We start from the raw sequence: 21,774 nt of genomic DNA, 5'->3' as shown, positions 1-21,774 counted from the left end.
TCAAACACACAGCCTGGCACTGTCTGCTCCTGTCATCCTGACTCATCTGAAAGAGGATCTCTTCCTCTCTTTCTCACACACACACACCGCTCTCTGCTCTTTCTTCTGCTACTCCCTCGCTTATGAGCAGGCTCTCTATATCACTCTGTTTGCTGGTATATAAACCAGTAGGCACCCCGCAAGGCCACAAGGAAAGAAGCTTTATCATAATTAGAAAGCAAGACAGACTAGTGTACATATGCGCACACACACACACACACACAGTAAGCTGTAGGAATTCAGGAGGTGTGAAAGCTGTTCAGGGCTCTTATCCATGCGTGCGCGCGTTGCCCGTTTGTTAAACAAAGATAGTATCCCTACATTAGTTGTATCAAAAATGTGTGTATGTAAGGAATAAAACACTTTGGTACATGCTGTTATAAAAAAAATAATCCTATGTTCAGGATTAGCGTGATGCCGTTACCACCCTGAAGTTATCGTGATTATTTAAAATTAGCCGCCTCAGGCTCGTTGAATAATAATGGAGACGAAGTCGAGGTTATTATTCACCTATATTCACGGAGCCTGAGGCGGATAATTGTTTTCGTATAAATACACAGGTGATTGTTTCGAAACAATCTTTTTTTTTTTTTTTTCAAACTTCAAAAGCGGCATGCAGATGTAATAACGGCGTGACCCGGACTTGTCACTTATCTACGCCGAGTCATATAAAATACTCGGTTTTGAAATGGATAAAATAAATCGCAGTCCCACCTTACCTTTGAATAGTTTTAGACCAAACTTCATAGCATCTTGAGTGTTTTTAGGAACAGCAGTTTCTTTCATAATCTGTAAATTTTCCTCACTTACGGTGACGAAGTGATTAGCCGCGATGTTACGGAGTCGCTCGAGGCGATTATCGAGAAATAGTCCAAATTTCTCGACCAATCAGCGCGTGCGATTTTCTATAATCGCCTCCGTATTTATACTAAATGTCCATTATGTAACTGTTAGTTCCGGTCCACTGATTTGATTCATCAACTTGGCGTTCTAAGATTACTGCTATTTTGCATAACGCCACTGGGACGTTTCATTGCTCGTCTGTAATTGAGTAAAATTCAAATTCTTAGTTCGAACGATTACTCCGGTCGTGTTAGTAACATCAGCAGCAGACATGGCAAATGAGACTTTTCAGGAATAGAACTTTTGGCTCAAACAAGATCAACTGTGAGCTACTGCTCACTTACGTATCCCCCCGCTCTCGCTTATATCAGAACGCAAGCAATCGAAGGAATAGGACACTTATTATGAATGGTGACTTCAACAAATAATTAACCCTGAAACAAGTAAGTAAAGAGCAGTGTCTCTCCCCAGGGATTTCAGATAGCATCCTGGTAAACGGTCATTTTGAAATAGCATTTTGCTTCTTGAAATAGTGTCAAAAATCCACCCTATACGTTTCGTAAATACATTCAGTCGGTAAACAGGAAGTTGACGTGCAACAGACCTGAAAACGATACACACGGTATAGAACCCCAAGCTGAAGTTTGGTACCAAGCGGCTATTATTTGTGGTTGCTGAGAAAAAGGGTGTTTCAGGCAGACAGAAAGAGAGAGGTTTAAAAAAAAAAATAAAGTACCGTATTTTCTGGACTATAGAGCGCACCTGTATATAAGCCGCATCCGCTCTATTTTAAAAAAAAAATTTAAAAAAAGATATACAAGCCGCACCGGGCTATAAGCCGCAGATATCTATGTTGAAAAATTAGATATTTACTGCATGTACAGAACGATTTTGTCCTGTAAATGTACATGTATGTACCTGAACAGATTCTTTCCGAACAGTGCCTTTTAACACGGCAGCAACTTTGCTGATTAAAACGGAACAGAACCAAGAGAAAATAACCGGTATTTATTTACCTTCATTTCTCCTGTGTTTGAAACCACAAGTCACTTTAATCATCTTCGCTGGATTTGAAAATAATTACCAGTTAGTAATTTGTCGTGTGTGTTCTATCTGCTAAAGATCTGCTAATTCTTCTTTGCATTCATTTTTCGTCTATCTTATTTTTGATTCTACTTCCGGTTAGAGCGCCCCTAGCGGTGGAAGAAAAATCCACAGAATAGCCGCACCTTTGTATAAGCCGCATGGTTCAAAACCTAGGAAAAAAGTAGCGGCTTATAGTCCAGAAAATACGGTATACACCCTCTCCTGTGTCCCATCCTGGGTTTTAGTAAATGCCTGAGCAGAGCAGTAATGGCGGAATACACAGCATGAAGAAAAGTGAATGAGCGGAGCAGCAGTCTTGTTTCTAAACTGGATATTGCTGCCATCTCGCCCTTACGTGGAAGAACTGAACGAACAACTGAAAGTCAGATCATTTCAAAAACAAATCGGCCACAAGATCGGCCTTCAAGAAACAAGAACACTGACGGGTAAGCTCCGACTATCATTTGGATAAAAAAAACCAAAAAAAAAAAAAAAAAACCTCGTTTACCTGCATTTAGATTAATACATGTAACTTGTATTGTGTGTTTAAAGGAACAGTCCACCGTACTTCCATAATGAAATATGCTGTTATCTGAATTGAGACGAGCTGCTCCGTACCTCTCCGAGCTTTGCGCGACCTCCCAGTCAGTCAGACGCAGTCAGACGCGCTGTCACTCCTGTTAGCAATGTAGCTAGGCTCAGTATGGCCAATGGTATTTTTTGGGGCTGTAGTTAGATGCGACCAAACTCTTCCGCGTTTTTCCTGTTTACATAGGTTTATATGACCAGTGACATGAAACAAGTTCAGTTACACATATTGAAACGTAGCGATTTTCTATGCTATGGAAAGTCGGCACTATAATGACAGGCGTACTAACACCTTCTGCGCACTTCGGCAGCGCATTGATATCTGAGCTCCACATCAATGCGCTGCCGAAGCGCGCAGAAGGTGTTAGTACGCCTGTCATTATAGTGCGGACTTTCCATAGCATAGAAAATCGCTACATTTCAATTTGTGCAACTGAACTTGTTTCATATCACTGGTCATATAAACCTATGTAAACAGGAAAAACGCGGAAGAGTTTGGTCGCATCTAACTACAGCCCCAAAAAATACCGTTGGCCATACTGAGCCTAGCTACATTGCTAACAGGAGTGACAGCACGTCTGACTGCGTCTGACTGACTGGGAGGTCGCGCAAAGCTCGGACAGGTACGGAGCAGCTCGTCTCAATTCAGACAAGAGCATATTTCATTATGGAAATACAGTGGACTGTTCCTTTAAGTTAGTGGTATAAGATGATTTAATTTGCTTCAGAATGTGATTGTCTCAGTTCATCTGATTATTTAATTAGCCTTTTACGTTTTATCAGTGAAAATGCATGCATATACATGTATGTTGCATAAGTTATAACACCCATCCTGTTTTAATGAGAGTCAACCCACAATCAATGAAGTTAAATCAGTCTTAGTTGAGCAAGTCGGTAACGGTGTTTCTTACTTTCACCATAAATTTTTATTTATATGACTTTGGTCTATAGCTGTCAAAGGCCTCGGCCTTAAAACCGGTTACCGCAGTGACGTCACGCATTCAGGGCTGGCTGGCTCAGCGGGGCAGCTCGAATGCCAACTCTGCAGTCGATTTTAACTCTCAAATATACATTTTTATTCCCATTTACGCAGCATACAAGAGTCAAAGGTGGAGATACTATCCACTCACAAATGTATTTAAAAATAAAGGATCTGCGTATCGCCTTTAAGGTTTAATTAGTCCATAACTAGATGAATAATTGTAATTAAGCAAATCTGGGTAGAAATTATATGCACCCTAGGTACCCCTACCTTCATGCCAGAAAGAACCAAAATCGGTGAAGAACTGAGGGAGAAGAAGCGATTTTCGTGAAACGTGGACGACGCTGGATGGATGACCGACAAGACACGATGGCACAAACTTGTAGCCTATCGTCTGGGTGAGCTAAAATAAGGAACTAACTGCGATTTTACCAGAAGCACCTTTAATAACGCGAGTGTGGCTTCTTCGGGCTCCATTTCCTCTAGCTGAGCAAAATTATGAAAGAATCACTTTTTTTTTAAACCGTTTATTTTAATGTTGCAGAACATCTGCAAGAGAAACCAGCTCCAGTTAACACGGACATTATAGCAGCTATAAACATACATCCCCTTACCAGCCTCTCGTCTTTCTCTCTTAAAGTGAAGACAAACAAATGCAGCCCATCATGTTCCTGAGAGCCCTGAAGACTCTCGTGTGTCTGAGATCTTGCAGCTTTACCTCAGACTGTTAGAAAGCACGGACACTGCACACCTTCCTTATGTGTTAAGAAGAAGAAGCAGCCTTTATTTGTCACATGCACACTCAAGCACAGTGAAATTCCTCCTCTGCATTTAACTCCTCTGAAACAGTGAAAACACACACACACACACGAGCAGTGGGCAGCTACGCTACAGCGCCCGGGGAGCAGTTGGGGGTTCGGTGCCTTGCTCAAGAGCACTTCAGCCGTGATACAGAGGGAGGGGAAAGTGCTGCTCATTTACTCAACTCCCCTCACATTTTTCCTGGGAATTGAACCAGCGACCCTTTGAACCCAAGACTGCTTCTCTAACCTTCAGGCCATGGCTGTGTTCTCACAGAAAACCTCACCATATCAATGATTACGCGTTCAATTACAGCTTTGTTTCAACCAAAGCATGTTTTTGATCCATCAACCCACAAACAAAACCTTCATCGTTCTGGTTCTGTCCGTTATAAGCCACTCCTCTTCGCGGTGCATGATGGGAGAGGTTAGCGTACAACGTGACCATCGTCCCACAACCTGGGTCCTTTTACTGTCCGTAGATCACCGTGTGAGCACGCTCAAAACCACCTAATAGTCAAGTCCAGTTTGTGATTTGAGACACAGCCAGTCCACTTACTCCAGTCTAGACTATCTGGACAGACACTGACGATGTACAGACACGGTGATGATGCACAGACGTTTACATTCCCGCTGCTCTGTTCTGTCTCTGCTTCCAAACATTATACTCGACCTCAAGTTCCTACGCGGCAACCTCCAGATATGTCATGACATCACTTCCTTTCAGTTTAAGAACGCGTTTATTAATTCTACAGTGATAGATCATCATGGGCACACCCCGTCTCTGGAGAAAACGAGATTTTCTTCCAGTTTTTCTTCCAGAATCTCCCTCCCTCCCTCTCTCACACACACAACAGCAGAGATTTTATTGCCTGTCTGCACTAATGCAATCATGACTTCTGTTGGAAACAGAAAGAAATTCACTCTCCCTTTTCCTCTCCCCTTAATCAGTTGCACATGAGGCCCCTCCCTCTCATCTGTACAAACACACACAGCCGTCGCCATGGCAACTCCTACGCCAACCTCATGAGAGGCACAGTCTGAAGCGGACACACACGGGTGCGCGCGCGCGCACACACGCACAGCTTTTGTTTCCAGTTCATTGTAATATAAACTAAAACGTCGTGATTTCACACGTCTGTTAATAACACCCACTGTTCTGTTCCGGTGTGGTTTGGGAACAGGTCCAAGGAATTCCAGGAAACCATCCTGACTCTGTGTATCGGAACCCAAACTGAAAACACATCAGATTTCACGTTTTGTAAATCGGAGCTGCTGACGTGTTTCTGTCTAGACACCGTGACCGTATATGATGTTTAGTGTATGATGTTATTGCGCACAAATTCCCCAAAAGCACACTGATGGAACACCGGGTTTGCTTCAAGACGTGTCAAGTAAACTTTATTTTCATTCCTTTCATCACAGACAGATGTAATGTCAGGAACAAAGCGTCGCTCCTGCAGAATCACAGCACAATAAAATAAAAATAAGTGCTGACTTTGTTTGCTACTCCGTAATACGCTCTCAAACGAGGGCCGAACGGGTCACCCAAAACGACGACGCAATCTTTATTTGGTCAATGTTTCATCGCAGCCGTGACAAGCCGTTCACGTTGTCCGTCAACGAGCCACACGCACCGTTATTACTCTGAGTCACCGGGCCACGCTGGAGATCTCTCGCCGCAAAAACAGCTCAGTCTCAGCGACACTATGATTTAGCCTGACGATGGTGTCATTTTGTCGCCATGAAAGCAACTCGTTAAAATGACACGACATCATCCTGGTAAGAGTGAAAAATGTTCACTTTCAGTGGAAAAATCCTTCCTGAACAACCTGCATATCCGTTATTAGAGTTAATACACAGGTCTCACTTTATTTCATGATCAATTAAAGTCAGTGTTTACTTTCTGGTTGAAACGTCTTTCTTCAACAAGCCGGGCTCCGTGGTTTCCTAGGTTACCTACAATGCCGTTCAACTGGAAGCTGAATGCGGTGCCAGTGGGATTAATGCTGCGTTTGAGGCAAAGGTGCAACTTGTAATTTCCTGCCTACACCCAGTAAAAACCACCAAAAAATAAATAAATAAAACCCCCTCAGCTTGTTATTTCAACTCATCAGCCTGCGAGTCTTCTCAACTACCACAGAGTGACGACGAACACAGCTGTGAACACGTTTAAATCAGTTTAGAGAAGCAGGAGCTTCAAATCAGATCATATACACACACAGTAGCACGTGGCTGCTAACGTTACTCGCTATTGCCCTCTGGCTAGCACGTGGCTGCTAACGTTACTCGCTATTGCCCTCTGGCTAGCACGTTGCTGCTAACGTTACTCGCTATTGCCCTCTGGCTAGCACGTTGCTGCTAACGTTACTCGCTATTGCCCTCTGGCTAGCACGTTGCTGCTAACGTTACTCGCTATTGCCCTCTGGCTAGCACGTGGCTGCTAACGTTACTCGCTATTGCCCTCTGGCTAGCACGTTGCTGCTAACATTACTCCCTCTTGTCCTCTGGCTAGCACGTTGCTAACGTTACTTGCTATTTTCCTGTGGCTAGCACATTGTTGCTAATGTTACTTGCTACTGCCCTCTGGCTAGCATGTTGCTAACATTACTCGTTATTGTCCTGTAGCTAGCATGTTGCTAACATTGCTCATTATTGTCCTCTGGCTAGCACGTTGTTGCTAACGTTACTCGCTATTGCCCTCTGGCTAGCACGTTGTTGCTAACGTTACTCGCTAGTGCCCTCTGACTAGCACGTTGTTGCCAACGTTACTCTCTCTTGCCAGCACGTTGTTGCTAACATTACTCCCTCTTGCCAGCACGTTGTTGCTAACGTTACTCCCTCTTGCCAGCACGTTGTTGCTAACATTACTTCCTCTTGTCCTCTGGCTAGCACGTTGCTAATGTTACTCGCCATTTTCCTGTGGCTAGCATGTTGCTAACATTACTCGCTCTTGTCCTCTGGCTAGCATGTTGTTAACACTATTCCCACTATTCTAACACTTCCCTGCTGTTGTTTCGATGCTGCGATTTCAGTCCAAAATGTTGCCCGAATGTGTGAAGTTTACTCTGATAGAACAGCACTAAAATAGCCACTCAGCTGTGAAATTGGAAAAGTGCAGTTAAAGTTAGACGGCCTTTCGATTTCATAAAATCGGTGAAACGGAGTTCCCTCTGAAGTTTGGTCATTGTGATAATGTTTATTTTGGTAATATCTCACAAAATATCAGGCCATTCTGTGACTGGGAAGTTATTTAATTTGAGGAGATTCCTGAGCAAATACGGGCATGAAATCTCACTTCGCGCAGTCAAGCAGACAGAGGATGTCCGTGTGCGCATGCGCAGGTTTACCTTCTTTTGGGTTTTACGGCAGCTGGCATCCACAGTGTTGCATTACTGCCATCTACAGGTTTACCTTTGAGCGTGCACTGACAGTTCCATCATTCCGTCGCTAAACTAACAGCTGATCACACCGAGGTGCTCGCTGAGCGCCCATATTTATTAGTTTGGTCCTGCGTTTCCTTTCCTTTGCATACAACATCTTTTCTTCTCGCGTTCTGTTACGGTCACCGGTCTTTCACGTTTTATGCGCACACTCACATCCTCATTTTCAACTCTCCTGTTTCAAATTTGTATCCCACAATGCTTTGCACGAACAGGAACAGCCCACCACGTCAGACATGACATAGTATCTATCTTGAACTGGGTCACGGTGAAGCAGGAAAATATAACGGCGAATTTAGGGCCACATGGCTTTAAATTCATTAATTGTTCTGTTTTTTAAAAAAAAAACCTAATAAAATTGGAAGTCTGTGATTCGAATTCAGTAGCTTTCAGTCCACTAAACAAAAATAACTATCACGGGTAAATTCAGGAGCAAGATCAATGCAATTCTCCTATTTTATATTCAACTTTGGTCAAATATCTGTCACATTTTGCGCAAATTTTTTTACCTTGCGCAATCTCATCTCATCTCATTATCTCAAGCCGCTTTATCCTTCTACAGGGTCGCAGGCAAGCTGGAGCCTATCCCAGCTGACTACGGGCGAAAGGCGGGGTACACCCTGGACAAGTCGCCAGGTCATCACAGGGCTGACACATAGACACAGACAACCATTCACACTCACATTCACACCTACGGTCAATTTAGAGTCACCAGTTAACCTAACCTGCATGTCTTTGGACTGTGGGGGAAACCGGAGCACCCGGAGGAAACCCACGCGGACACGGGGAGAACATGCAAACTCCACACAGAAAGGCCCTCGCCGGCCACGGGGCTCGAACCCGGACCTTCTTGCTGTGAGGCGACAGCGCTAACCACTACACCACCGTGCCGCCCTACCTTGCACAATACCAGAAAAATTCAGTTGAAATCAAGCCATTTGAGGCGAATTGGTCCGCCTCTGAAAAAACTCGGCATTTGGATTTCCCAGCAAACATTGATTTTTGTGACGTCGCGTGCGGGACGCCTCCCTCTGAATCCTACGTCAGCGCGGGTTTGTTTATGAGAAAACGACCTGGTGGTTTTCTGCAAATTTCTTCGTTATCACACAATTATTAAAATGGTTAACAGATGTATCGTCGGAGGGTGTAGCAACATTACATTCTTCATCCAAAGGTGAGGTAACATTGCACTCAGGTGACAATCCCATATTTCAGTGCAAAATCGCTGGCTGCTAAACTTGATCTACACAGGCTGTGCACTGAAACCGTGCAAGCTCTCGCAGCCTGCTGGCGCTTCCACAGGTGACGTCACGAATCTGGCTCCAGACTCCCTTGGGATTTTTCCAGACGCATTTTATTTTTTTCTGCTGTAGACAGATGGCCTTGTGCAAAATTACCCTTCCGGATGAGTGTGCAAAGGGACATACTTTCATATAAAACAAACAAAATTGGTCCAGGATATGCACTTTAAAGTAGCTTTTTACGAGCTTTCCGCGCTCTCAGAGCAAACACAAGCCGCTCGTGGAGGTGTCCATGCTTTGTTTCCACTTCACACACTGAGGTGGGAAGCGACGTTATTACAACCTGCAAATTCCCACTTACCAGGCAGCATGAACCCAGCATTAGCCCTCATTTCATTTCTACTTAAAGCGAGCGATGCAGCAGCACTTTAGTCCTTTCCTCTGCTCAGCTCTCTCCCCTCCTCATCTGTACTCACCAGTTTCGAAAGCTTTAACTTTCATGCTATACCATCATCGAAGCCATCACGCTCTTCATTTTGTTTCGTTCTGCAAAGTACGAGTCAAACATTTCCTGTCCAGAGTTCTCCAGAAAATCTGAAGTAGCCAGCTAAATAAAGTAGTAGGCAGCTCTGGAATTTGGCATGCTAACACTAAGGGGGTCTGGGCCCATGCCCCCCATGAAAATGTTGAAATTTACATGCCTTCTGGTGCATTCTCGGCTACTAAATTCCTAACCATTTCCCTGTAAAATACTTGCAAAACCTGGATGAAATTTCCCTCTGGACGTGTGTGTGCTTGGCTTTCTCAGTTCCCCTCTGTAGTACGCTGCCTGACTCTAACACAACTACATGGTGAGCTTATTTAGCGCGTGTGTAAATTACATTATAAAATATTTTGTGAAAACCAAGTGAAATCGTCTACAACAACCACCAACTACGTCTTTACCATCGTCTGCTACGGCGTGGTCACGTGGTCTCGCTCAACCAATCAGAGCACAAGAATTGATGAAAAAATATGGCGTCGCTTCCAGTCATGCTAGACCTGAGTCGAAGACAATTTCGTGGCAAAATAATTGGATTTGTAGCAAATTATGGGCAGTGGAGACGATATTGTAAAAAAATAAAATAAAAACATTGAAAGACAAGTTGTTCTTTTTTTCTGGGATCGAGTAGCCGGCGCAGACCGTCTGTGTAGGTGGAGAAAACCGCCAGTCACTGGCACTTGTGGACATCGCTGCCTGTCTTTCCTACAGTGGTGCTTGAAAGTTTGTGAACCCTTTAGAATTTTCTATATTTCTGCATAAATGACCTAAAACAATCAGATTTTGGCAAAAAAGTATATGCACCTCTAGCATTAGCAGTTAATTTGAAGGTGAAATTAGAGTCAGGTGTTTTCAATCAATGGGATGACTATCAGGTGGGAGTGGGCACCCTGTTTTATTTAAAGAACAGGGATCTATCAAAGTCTGATCTTCACAACACATGCTTGTGGAAGTGTATCATGGCACGAACAAAGGAGATTTCTGAGGACCTCTGGAAAAGTGTTGTTGATGCTCATCAGGCTGGAAAAGGTTACAAAACCATCTCTAAAGAGTTTGGACTCCACCAATCCACAGTCAGACAGATTGTGTACAAATGGAGGAAATTCATGACCATTGTTACCCTCCCCAGGAGTGGTCGACCAACAAAGATCACTCCAAGAGCAAGGTGTGTAATAGTCGGTGAGGTCACAAAGGACCCCAGGGTAACTTCTAAGCAACTGAAGGCCTCTCTCACATTGGCTAATGTTAAAATGTTCATGAGTCCACCATCAGGAGAACACTGAACAGCAATGGTGTGCATGGCAGGGTTGTAAGGAGAAAGCCACTGCTCTCCAGAAAGAACATTGCTGCTCGTCTGCAGTTTGCTAAAGATCACATGGACAAGCCAGAAGGTTATTAGGAAAATGTTTTGTGGACGGATGAGACCAAAATAGAACTTTTTGGTTTAAATGAGAAGCGTTATGTTTGGAGAAAGAAAAACACTGCATTCCAGCATAAGAATCTTATCCCATCTGTGAAACATGGTGGTGGTAGTATCATGGTTTGGGCCTGTTTTGCTGCATCTGGGCCAGGACGGCTTGCCATCATTGATGGAACAATGAATTCTGAATTATACCAGCAAATTCTAAAGGAAAATGTCAGGACATCTGTCCATGAACTGAATCTCAAGAGAAGGTGGGTCATGCAGCAAGACAACGACCCTAAGCGCACAAGTCGTTCTACCAAAGAATGGTTAAAGAAGAATAAAGTTAATGTTTTGGAATGGCCAAGTCAAAGTCCTGACCTTAATCCAATCGAAATGTTGTGGAAGGACCTGAAGTGAGCAGTTCATGTGAGGAAACCCACCAACATCCCAGAGTTGAAGCTGTTCTGTACGGAGGAATGGGCTAAAATTCCTCCAAGCCAGTGTGCAGGACTGATCAACAGTTACCGCAAACATTTAGTTGCAGTTATTGCTGCACAAGGGGGTCACACCAGATACTGAAAGCAAAGGTTCACATACTTTTGCCACTCACAGATATGTAATATTGGATCATTTTCCTCAATAAATAAATGATCAAGTATAATATTTTTGTCTCATTTGTTTAACTGGGTTCTCTTTATCTACTTTTAGGACTTGTGAAAAACTGGTGTTGTTTTAGGTCATATTTATGCCGAAACACAAACTTTCAAGCACCACTGTACTTCTATATCGAGTTTCTCATTAATACGACACTGAACGTTGCTGGTAAATGGGGAGCAAGAAAGTAAGCTTGTGCTCTTTTGTTCTTGGGAGCGAACAGCAAAAACCTGACCATGATCACTTATGTCTGAGATCAATTAAATTCCTCCTTGTGTTAAACACCAACATTAGCAGTGTCGCACTGTAGCATCAGCATGAGCTGAGGACTAACTTCTCACAAACCCTCCAAGATGATAAGTTCAAGTTCTGCTGCAGGAAACCAACCCAACCTCTTTACACTGACCTCAGCAGCCCATGGCATAAACCCACCGGACCTTTGGTTCAGGTGAACTAAAAATTAAAATCTCACATTTCTTAGCATCAAAAGGCACATATACATTACTTAAATCAACACATATACCAACTTTCAAGATTGTACCACTCATGTACCCCTTTCCCACCAAATCAGTTCCAGGGCTGGTTCGGGGCCAGTGCTGGTTCACAACTCGTTCAACTTGCGAGCCAGCTGAGAACCAGTTTGCTTTTCCATAGCTCGCGATGCTAAGGGAAGCCACGTCATTACGTCGCTGTATACGTCAGTTACGTCGTTGTATACGTCAGTTATGTCGCTACGTTTGCATAAACCTTGGTGCGAATATCAAAGCAAAAACACGGAAGAAGCAGCAGCAACAACAATAATAATAATGGACGACTTCGCGTTTGTACAGCTGCGGCTTCTCGTCGCTTAAAAATGGCGATCTTTTGCGGTCTTGTTATTGTTGTTGGCCTTAACAACTCCGCCCCCCCCCCCACTGACGTAAGCGGTTCTTTCCTCTGGCCCAGCAGAGAGTTGGTGCTAGCCTGGAACTGGTTTTTCTGGCCCCAGAGCCAGTTCTTTGTCAGTGGAAACAGAAAACCCGGTTCCAAACTAAGCACTGGCCCCGACCCAGCCCTGGAACTGCTTTGGTGGAAAAGGGGCAATAGCTTACAAGTTCTGCTCCGGAAACAAAACCTACCGCTAAGACTAACCTGAGAGACTAAGTCTGAAATTGTTTCCATGGAAACATGAAAAATTTTCAAATTTCTCAGTCTGAAAAGTGTATCTACATCACCTTGTTAACATGTATACCACGTTTCAAACCTATATCATGAATAGTTTTAGATATTTGCTCCGGAAATGAACATTGCTCTTAGAAACAAAATCTATTTTTTTTCCAATGTAAAAATTTGAAAAATACTCATCAAAAATCCAAAATAGCAAAAAGGCACCAGTTCACATGTTGCTTGATATGTATACAAAGTTCCACAACGATACCTTCAGTAGTTTTAAAGATATGGCCCGGAAACGAAAATGTGACCGGACAGACGTAACCCGTTTCTATACCCCCTGCCAAACTTCATTTGGGCGGGGTATAAAAACTTTTCGCTGTACACATGCGTAGCATAAATATGGAGGTGATTATAGGAAGTCGCATGCGCTGATTATCGAGAAATAATCCGAATCTCTCGACCAATCACCTTGACTGACTCGGCAAAATGGCAGCCGATCTCGTCGCCACCGTAAGTGAGAAAGAATTACAGATTATGAAAGAAAATGCTGTTCCTAAAAACACTCGAGACGCTACGAAGTTTGGTCCAAAACTATTCAAAGGTCAGGTGGGACCGTGATTTATTTTATCGGTTTCAAAACAAAGGATTTTATGTGACTCGGAGTAGATAAGTGACAAGTCTGCGCCACGTCATTATCACATTTGTATGCTGCCTTTGAGGTCTGAAATAAATTATTTTAATACGTTTTTTTTTTTTAAATAAAATCACCTGGGTATTTATACTAAAACGATTATCCGCCTCAGGCTCGGTGAATATCGGTGAATAATAATCTCGACTTCATTTCAGTTATCATTCACTTCACCTTCAGCGAATAATTATTAACTAGTTAACCATGTAATGGGACTACTCCGCTATGTTACATTTTAGCTGTATTCAGCAGATGGTGCTGTGATCAGTCCTCCACTTCCGGGTCGTTCCCAGCCAAAACAATACTCATTGTGACATTGGTTTGTATAACGTTTCGCTGAAATAAAATAGAATTAATACATTTTATTGATGTTTAACTGGAATAGACGCTTATAAAATGTTGTCAAACGTACAAATACGCGAATTATCGCCCATGCCACATCCATGATTGTGATCTGTGGTTGGTAGAAGAGAGCAACTGGACTTGCTTGAAGATTCTTGAAAACGTTTCGCCTCTCATCCTAAAGGCATCCTCAGTTCTGTCTGACGAATAGGGAGTATGCAGTATTTATCCTCTCATGGATCATCATAGAATCCGAATCAGAATGCTGATGGCTGCATTGTAGGTGGCTGATAAAAGAGGTCATAGACACCCACCTCTGTCCAGTGATGGTCGTTCCAGGTTGACAAAAATGAACGATCCTCTCTGGCTAAGATGTCTGCCAGTTTTCTGGAAGTCCTCTCATACTCCCGCACCAGTCGAAGGGATCTCATCCCAAAGTGCGTAGAAACATATCTGTGACGAATCTCAGTCATCCAAGTACATAGTAATCTGTGGTTGGTAGAAGAGAGCAACTGGACTTGCTTGAAGATTCTTGAAAACGTTTCGCCTCTCATCCTAAAAGCATCCTCAGTTGGAACGACCATCATTGAACAGAGGTGGGTGTCTATGACATCTTTTATCAGCCACCTACAATGCAGCCATCAGCATTCTGATTCGAATTCTATGACTACGTTCAGACTGCACCCTGAAACGACCCATATCTGATTTTTTTGCCCATATGCGACCTGTATCCGATTTGTTATTGACAATCTGAACGACACAGATCCGATTTTTTTCACATGCGACCCAGGCCGCTTGGATATGTGGTCCTAATTCCGATGCATATCCGTTATTTTCACATGCGACTGCAGTCTGACCGGACAGGTCGCATTCATGCGACCTACACGTCATCAACAAAAGACAAACGTCACTATTCTGCGTTGGCTAATCCCGCCTCTTTGGTGGAAAACAACAACAATGGCTTTTTTTTGTTTACGTATTACGTAGATGTGCTTATTACGTGTCAATTTGCGCATGCGGGACACTTTTGGGTCGTTTTCTGTTCATATTGGAGATCGCATACAAGTCTCATATAATTGGTAATGTGAACGGCCTAACAAAAAAATCGGATTTCACAACAAATCGGATATGGGTCGTTTCAGGTTGCAGTCTGAACGTAGTGTATGATGATCCATGAGAGGATAAATACCTGATACTCCCTTTAGTCAGACAGAACTGAGGATGCCTTTAGGATGGGAGGCGAAACATTTTCAAGAATCTTCAAGCAAGTCCAGTTGCTCTCTTCAACCAACCACAGATTACTATGTACCTGGATGACTGAGATTCATCACAGATATCCATTATTGTGCTTAAGTTAGGGCTTGTGGTCTGGGTAACCGCGTCTACTTCACGCGGCCTGTAAGATGTATTTGTGCTTATCATGCTTATTGATGGGCCAGTTATTGTGAAATCATAATGATGTTTGATTTTTTTTTATATCAATCACATACTTGAATAATCAAACAAATATTTCCTCAAAAGAATGCATACATTAAATTTTGATGAGTGCTGATTCTATATTGGTGTATAGTTCATATATTCAGGGATAAGAATTCTGGTAACAGAAATTAAAACACACATGGCTAAATTGGCTGTTGAACTCATTAATATAACAATAATATGGTTTTTGCGGGCGTTATAGTTATTTGAGGCTCGGCCTGAATGATTTGAAGCCTGACATGGTTCATTTGAAGCCCAAGCGGTAGCGATAATTTGTGTTTTATTAGGTGTGATTAATGTTTGTGTGTTTTAATATTAATCTCTTAATTAACGTCCTAGCAACTGGTCATAATTCTTAGCAATTGTAAAATTGTCTGCCACATCTACATTTCTTTTTTAACTTGTTTAGTGAGTGAAATGAGTGGGGATGTTTCGAGTTGGGAATGTAAATATGAGCCTCTTCAGTAAGTACATGTTGAAACACCAAAACGAACAGAAATGAAGTTGGACGTAGGGCTGCACAATTAATCGAATTTAATCGAAAATCGCGATTTTGGCTGCCACGATTAAATTAAATGAAAATCGCGATTTATTCCCATTTAAAATGAGAGCTCTGCTGCATATCTGATCAAGCACTTTTTGACCAGTACTCCGCCAAACCATTAGGGGGCGAACGGACACATGTAAGGTTTCATTACTCCGCCTAAATAAGCAAGCAAGCCAAGTGCGCAGAGCTTCAGTGCAGCTGTATCTTCAAGGGGTGATAGCGTGAGAGTAGGTAACAGACTGAGGTGAGAGAGAAAAGCTAACTATGTCGGAACAACAGACTATTTAGCACTGGAGGCAATGTTGTGACCTGCCTTCGCTCATGTTTAAAGCCAGAGCATGTTGATAGAGATCTTGCAGTCACGTGACCGGAAAGTACACAACCCCCATCTTGTCGGTCAAAAACACCGCTGAATACTGCTGCACTTGTGTGCAGAATGGATCAATTTCAACCGACGGACTACACGGCTCATTTTTTCTAATGAACAGATAACTAGATATATGTCTAAAATAAACGATCTACAGATTTGTGACCCTTATGGCTTTCCGGACGGAGTTTTCACGACCGGATTTTGAACTGCCAGCAGAATACTCGGACGTGTATGATTACCTCATTAACTTTCCCTCGCTGTTCAGTGGTGAAGCACTGCGTGCTTATAAATCTCTGGACAGTTTTCTTTACAGAAATTCAGGATTTGTCAGCGACTCAGATGTGGCATCTTGTAAACAAGAAAATAATCCTCATTGGACGGGTAAGTCACTTAAGTATTGAGTATAGCACTGACCAGCCGATTATAGAATAGAATAAGGTAATTCCAAATCGTCCGTGTTGTTTACATGGATCTGGCGTTGGAGAGATAGAGGCTTGGCAGTGGAGGTTTGAGTAGCTGTTTTCTGAGCTTAGTCAACAGGCCGGCTCTGCCTGTAGCCTCGCTTTTGCTTCCGCTCCCGGCGCCGCCTCCTTCGCTTTGCTTCCGATAATCCACGGAGACCCCGCTGGTCTCGCCCGGAATGTTTTTTTTTTTTTTTCTCGTCCAGAATGTTGTACATGCGATGGAAATCGCTACAAACCGTCATTTTCTGCTGGAAACCAATGTCCAGTAAGTCCATACGGTTGTAGTGGATATTGAAGTCCGGTACAGACGAACAACACGCAAAAATACACACAAAAACCATAAACGTGCACAGGTAGGGAGAGCTTGTAGCCACAGCCGTTGTAGTAGAATTGTATATAGTAGGGTTTTCCAGAAGAAAAGGTAGAAGTAAAAGCAGAAGTAGAACCAGAAGGCGGAATATGGCGTTTGACCGACACGATGGCGTCTGTCACAATCTGGATCGGCTGTGACGTCACAATCTGGATCGGCTGTGACGTCGCATGCAAGTGCTCCATAGGCTGGTCTTTCTAGCTAAAAACTTGTAGGCCTCAGTATAATGCTATGTAATTGTTGCAATTGAGTTTTCAGTTCCTTCATCCTTTGGCAATTTCTTGGATAAATTTCATTTATTTGTCATTTGGAAATCAGAACTTCTCTTTTAAATTTCATTCTGCACTGAAAGCTGTTCATATTGTTTGTTTGAATATAGTGAAATAAAATGTAAGTGATTTCCCTAACATCAAGAATAATCGTGATTAATAATCGTGATTACAATTTTGATCAAGATAATCATGATTATCATTTTTTCCATAATCGTGCAGCCCTAGTTGGACGTGTCCATTTCCTGCAAATATCACTCCAATCCACTAATGTCAAGGAGTTCAGGGGTTACACTCACATACCTCTTTTCCACTAAATCAGTTCCAGGGCTGGTTCGGGGCCAGTGCTGGTGCTGGTTCACAACTCGTTCAACTTGCGAGCCAGCTGAGAACCAGTTTGCTTTTCCATAGCTCGCGGCGCTAAGGGGAGCCATGTCATTACGTCGCTGCGTTTGCATAAACCTTGGCGCGAACATTGAAGCAAAAACACGGAAGAAGCAGCAGCAGCAACAATAATAATAATGGATGACTTCGCGTTTGTACAGCTGCTGCTTCTCGTCGCTTAAAAATGGCGATCTTTCGCGGGTCTTTTTATTCTTGTTGATCTTAACAACTCCGCCCCCCCGCTGACGTAAGCGGTTCTTTCCTCTGGCCCAGCAGAGAGTTGGTGCTAGCCTGGAACCGGTTTTTCTGGCCCCAGAGCCAGTTCTTTGTCAGTGGAAACAGAAAACCCGGTTCCAAACTAAGCGCTGGCCCCGACCCAGCCCTGGAACTGCTTTGGTGGAAAAGGGGCAAGAGCGTGACGAGAATGATCAAATTGACAAATTCACGATTTAACAGACTATTTTCATCACGAAAAACATTTACTTGACGGCTCCGTATCTTTAAAATTTACAAGATGTTATTAAACTTAAAACAAACCACAATAAACCCTGAATAAACACTTTACTTTTGTTGGTTTGGGCTGTGCGTCGTCCACCGTTGTTGACATTGTTGAACGACCCAGTGACGCGCGTGCCACCTGTTGACGACTACGCACATATCATAGCGGAACCGTCCCATTGTTGATGTTTTTCTGATGTGTATGTCCACGTTCTGCTGCATTTAACTTTGGATGATTTTCGAATGGAAAGAGAAAGGGTGTTACTTGTGTGTTTTAGTACCTTTATGCCATTAAACTCCTACATCTGATTACATAACAGCTCGCCCTCAAACCGCTGGAAACGTAGGCTGCTTTTTAAAACCGTCTGCTCATTGCCTGAATCATAGCCGACTCCGTGTTCGTAAGAAAGGCGCATAAAACTGTCTAACAAAGCAGACTGGGTCTGTTCCATCGGTCACAGGTCCCCATGTAACACCATGTGTGGTGCAGCTGGAGTGCGAGTGTGAGTCAGCACTGAAAGTGTGTTTACCTGGCTGCCGGTTGCTGGCGTAGGAGAGGAAGAAGCCGCGCCCGTGGCTGTGTGGCCCACTCATAAACTGCACCGTGACCTGATTTCCAGACGACTTCACCTCCCTCGGACCGCTCACATCTCCGTGACAGAACTTCACTGCGCACACGGAGACAGGAAGTGAGAGCTGAACAGAAAACACTGAGACTGTGAAGTTTAAGTGGCTCATAGGCACATTTATTGTCGTCATGGACACACTAAGCCCACGGCTATGCGGTTTATTGGGAATCTGGATCCAATCCACTTGTTAAGTGCTCCTGGATGAAGCAGACGGGAGGATTATGATTCACTGCGAGATGAAAACAAGAGCGTGTCCCTTTTGAAGACGAACACCAAACTGGGTGCTCTTGGCAAAACGAGGTTCAGAGCCCGAGAGACACCAAGGCATGTGACCCTGCAGAAAGCCTTAAAGGGGAACTGAAGTCATTTTTAAACTTGCTTTATATTTCTTAATTAACATGTTATTCAGTTATGTTTTCGGTTTTATTAACCTTATATCGTGACTCGGATTGGCATATTATATTGCGCTTATCGGCCTTTAGCCATGTTGAACGTAGCTCATTTGGTCCACGGTAGGCGGCGCTTATCTGCGCGATCTTCACGAGACTTCAAACGTGAAGTGTCAGCGCCGCCATTTTGAAAACAGTTTACACAGATCGCCATATTCCAATTTCGAGATCTGCCAGCTTCATCAGTGATGGAGATTATTCCATACGACTTCAAACCAGTGTAGAGTAGAGCAGAGTTGGAAAGACGACAGGATAAGGACGAGTCCGTCGCGCTGGTATTTACGCCATTACTGTCGCACAATCAAAACGTGCCAGATCAGGCGGCTGGTGGGTTTTGAAAATAATAAATACATGCATGTGTTTTTGTGATAAATATATATTATACTGAGCGCGTTTCCCACATAATCCTCACTAAGGTTTTGGACAGCGCTACAAAATGGCGTCCCCACCATATAGTGAGTAGGGAGCGATTTCGGACGCGGGGAAAACTTCCGGCTTGATTACGTCAGCATTCGAAAGAGGCCGCGCGCGTCTTTTGACAACGTTGGCAGATGTCGGTCGCTTTGATGTCCGCTGTACGTTTTACTTCCGTCCTACGATGTCTCGCACAGGTCTCAACGAATCTCGTTTACGGCTGTTGCTTTGACATATGGACTGATATTACAGAGCATATTTCAGACACTCAACTTGCTATAGCAGCGACAAAATAGCGATCAAAAATGCATTCCTATGTTTAATAAAATGAGAGAAATAGAATTTTAATAATTAAAAAAAAAAAAATTTGCCTTCAGTTCCCCTTTAAAAAGCTTCACGTAACTTGAGACATTCAATCCACAATTTACCGACACACCGCAGATGTGTCCGAGATATGACTAGAATGCGGATCATTAGAGACCTTGCAGGTCGTCTTCTTTTAAACAGATATCCCAATGGACTGACTCCGGTGGCATTGGGTGTCTCTGATCAGATAAACTTGGACAGCTTCTCCAGCAAATCCACTCTGCTAGTTTAACGAACGGCTGGATTGTTTTGCGTTTGAGTGCCAGAGCTGCTGGAGTTTGAAAACAAAAGGATGTGCGTGTCTGCTTCTGGGATGACAAAACGCAGCAGTGATCTACGCCGATGATGCATGAGCAAAATATGTACTTTTTTTTTTTTTTTTAACTTTAATAACCATCATCATCAATGGTTCAGGAGCTTTGTGCTTCCTCACATGTGTACCAAAATGTCCGAGACCCTCATCATTATATAGACCCCTTTCACTGACGTCACCCGAAACCGGAAGTAAACAGACCCTGCGTCATTTTGGAAGACCAACAAACTCGTGATTAGGGGGAAATAACGGCAGCGGTATGTGAACCCACGAGAATAAAGTGGAGTGGCAAACGACTTAAACAAATCTGAGCTGTTTTATTTAATGATTTATTGGCCCAACAGTAGACTTGAAAGAAACCTGTGTGAGACTTGGCAAAAAACTGTGGATATAATGGATAAGTCTGTGCATGATCTGCGGACACTTTGAGGTAAGCAAACGCAAGAAATTCAGATTTAAAACATGCTAAATTGGCCCCAAGTTGATAACTGTATGAGGAGCAAGCCTCCCAGGCTTCTACAATTTAATAATAATAATAATAATTTAGGATGGTTTGGGGCTTGCTCGCTGCTGCCAGGTTGGTTGTTGAGTAGCCTGACTGTTTTTGTTTTCTTGCGTGTGGTATCATTGTTGACGCGAGGTTGTTTTTTGAACATGCCAATGCGGACACGATTTCCCCTGATGAGTTATGACTTCAGACGCGATGCGTGTGTGGAGTCCGCGTGATGTGTGTGTAAGATAGGCTTCTCATGTGTTTGGAGATCCGCGCTCCGAGACCAGCGCAAGCACACACACCCCCAAGGGAAAAAAAGGGGCCCCCCGAAAATATCGGCATAGTTCGAACACTGAGTGTAGGCACTGGGTGTAAACAACAAATAGTTTACAATGTCTGGGTAGCAAACAGATGGCAGAATTGGTGTCAGGTCCTCCTTATGTTTCCATTCTCCCTTGCCGCGAGTCTTATCATATGGGTCAAACCCATCAATCACAGCCAGTTTCTCCACATACCGTGCCCTTTCTGCAGCTGGTAATGTACTCACATAACCAGAATTATCATCCATCGTGTCACTTTACTCTCGCTCGTACTTTGTTTTATATTGTGAGTGCATGTACTTGGTCTTCCAATATGGCGCCTAACAAAATCTCGTGGCGCGGTGACGTCATGTGAAAGGGGTCTATAGTGCACGGTTTTGTTTTGTTGTCTGAAAGCATGGCTTGGAAAATCCAGCACACTCCTAAAACCACTTATGCGCTGCAGTAGGTCAAAACACGGCCGTCTGACATGTACGGCATTTTGCAAATTTGTCAGAAATTCTAGACGGTAGGTTGCTTTTTAAAACGCTCAGAGTCACTGCTTATTCATTTGACAGCGTTTTCAATAACCGAGTATTAGTAATAATACACTCACCGGACACTTT

The 21,774-nt window shown here is 43.4% G+C and overlaps 1 protein-coding gene across 1 annotated transcript in view; it reads right to left on the bottom strand.

Moving 5' to 3' along the window:
• The window catches only part of dcbld2 (discoidin, CUB and LCCL domain containing 2), a 97,548-nt gene that overhangs the window by 38,640 nt on the left and 37,134 nt on the right, over positions 1–21,774 (bottom strand). Inside the window, exon 3 of the mRNA XM_060929425.1 lies at positions 18,716–18,853. Within this exon, the coding sequence (XP_060785408.1) occupies positions 18,716–18,853 (138 nt within the window). The remainder of the gene's footprint in view (positions 1–18,715; positions 18,854–21,774) is intronic.

This window comes from Neoarius graeffei, chromosome 9 (assembly GCF_027579695.1).
Source record: "Neoarius graeffei isolate fNeoGra1 chromosome 9, fNeoGra1.pri, whole genome shotgun sequence".
Lineage (NCBI taxonomy): Eukaryota > Metazoa > Chordata > Actinopteri > Siluriformes > Ariidae > Neoarius > Neoarius graeffei.
Note: the sequence above shows the minus strand (reverse complement) of the source record. Positions and strands in the feature narration are given on the sequence as shown.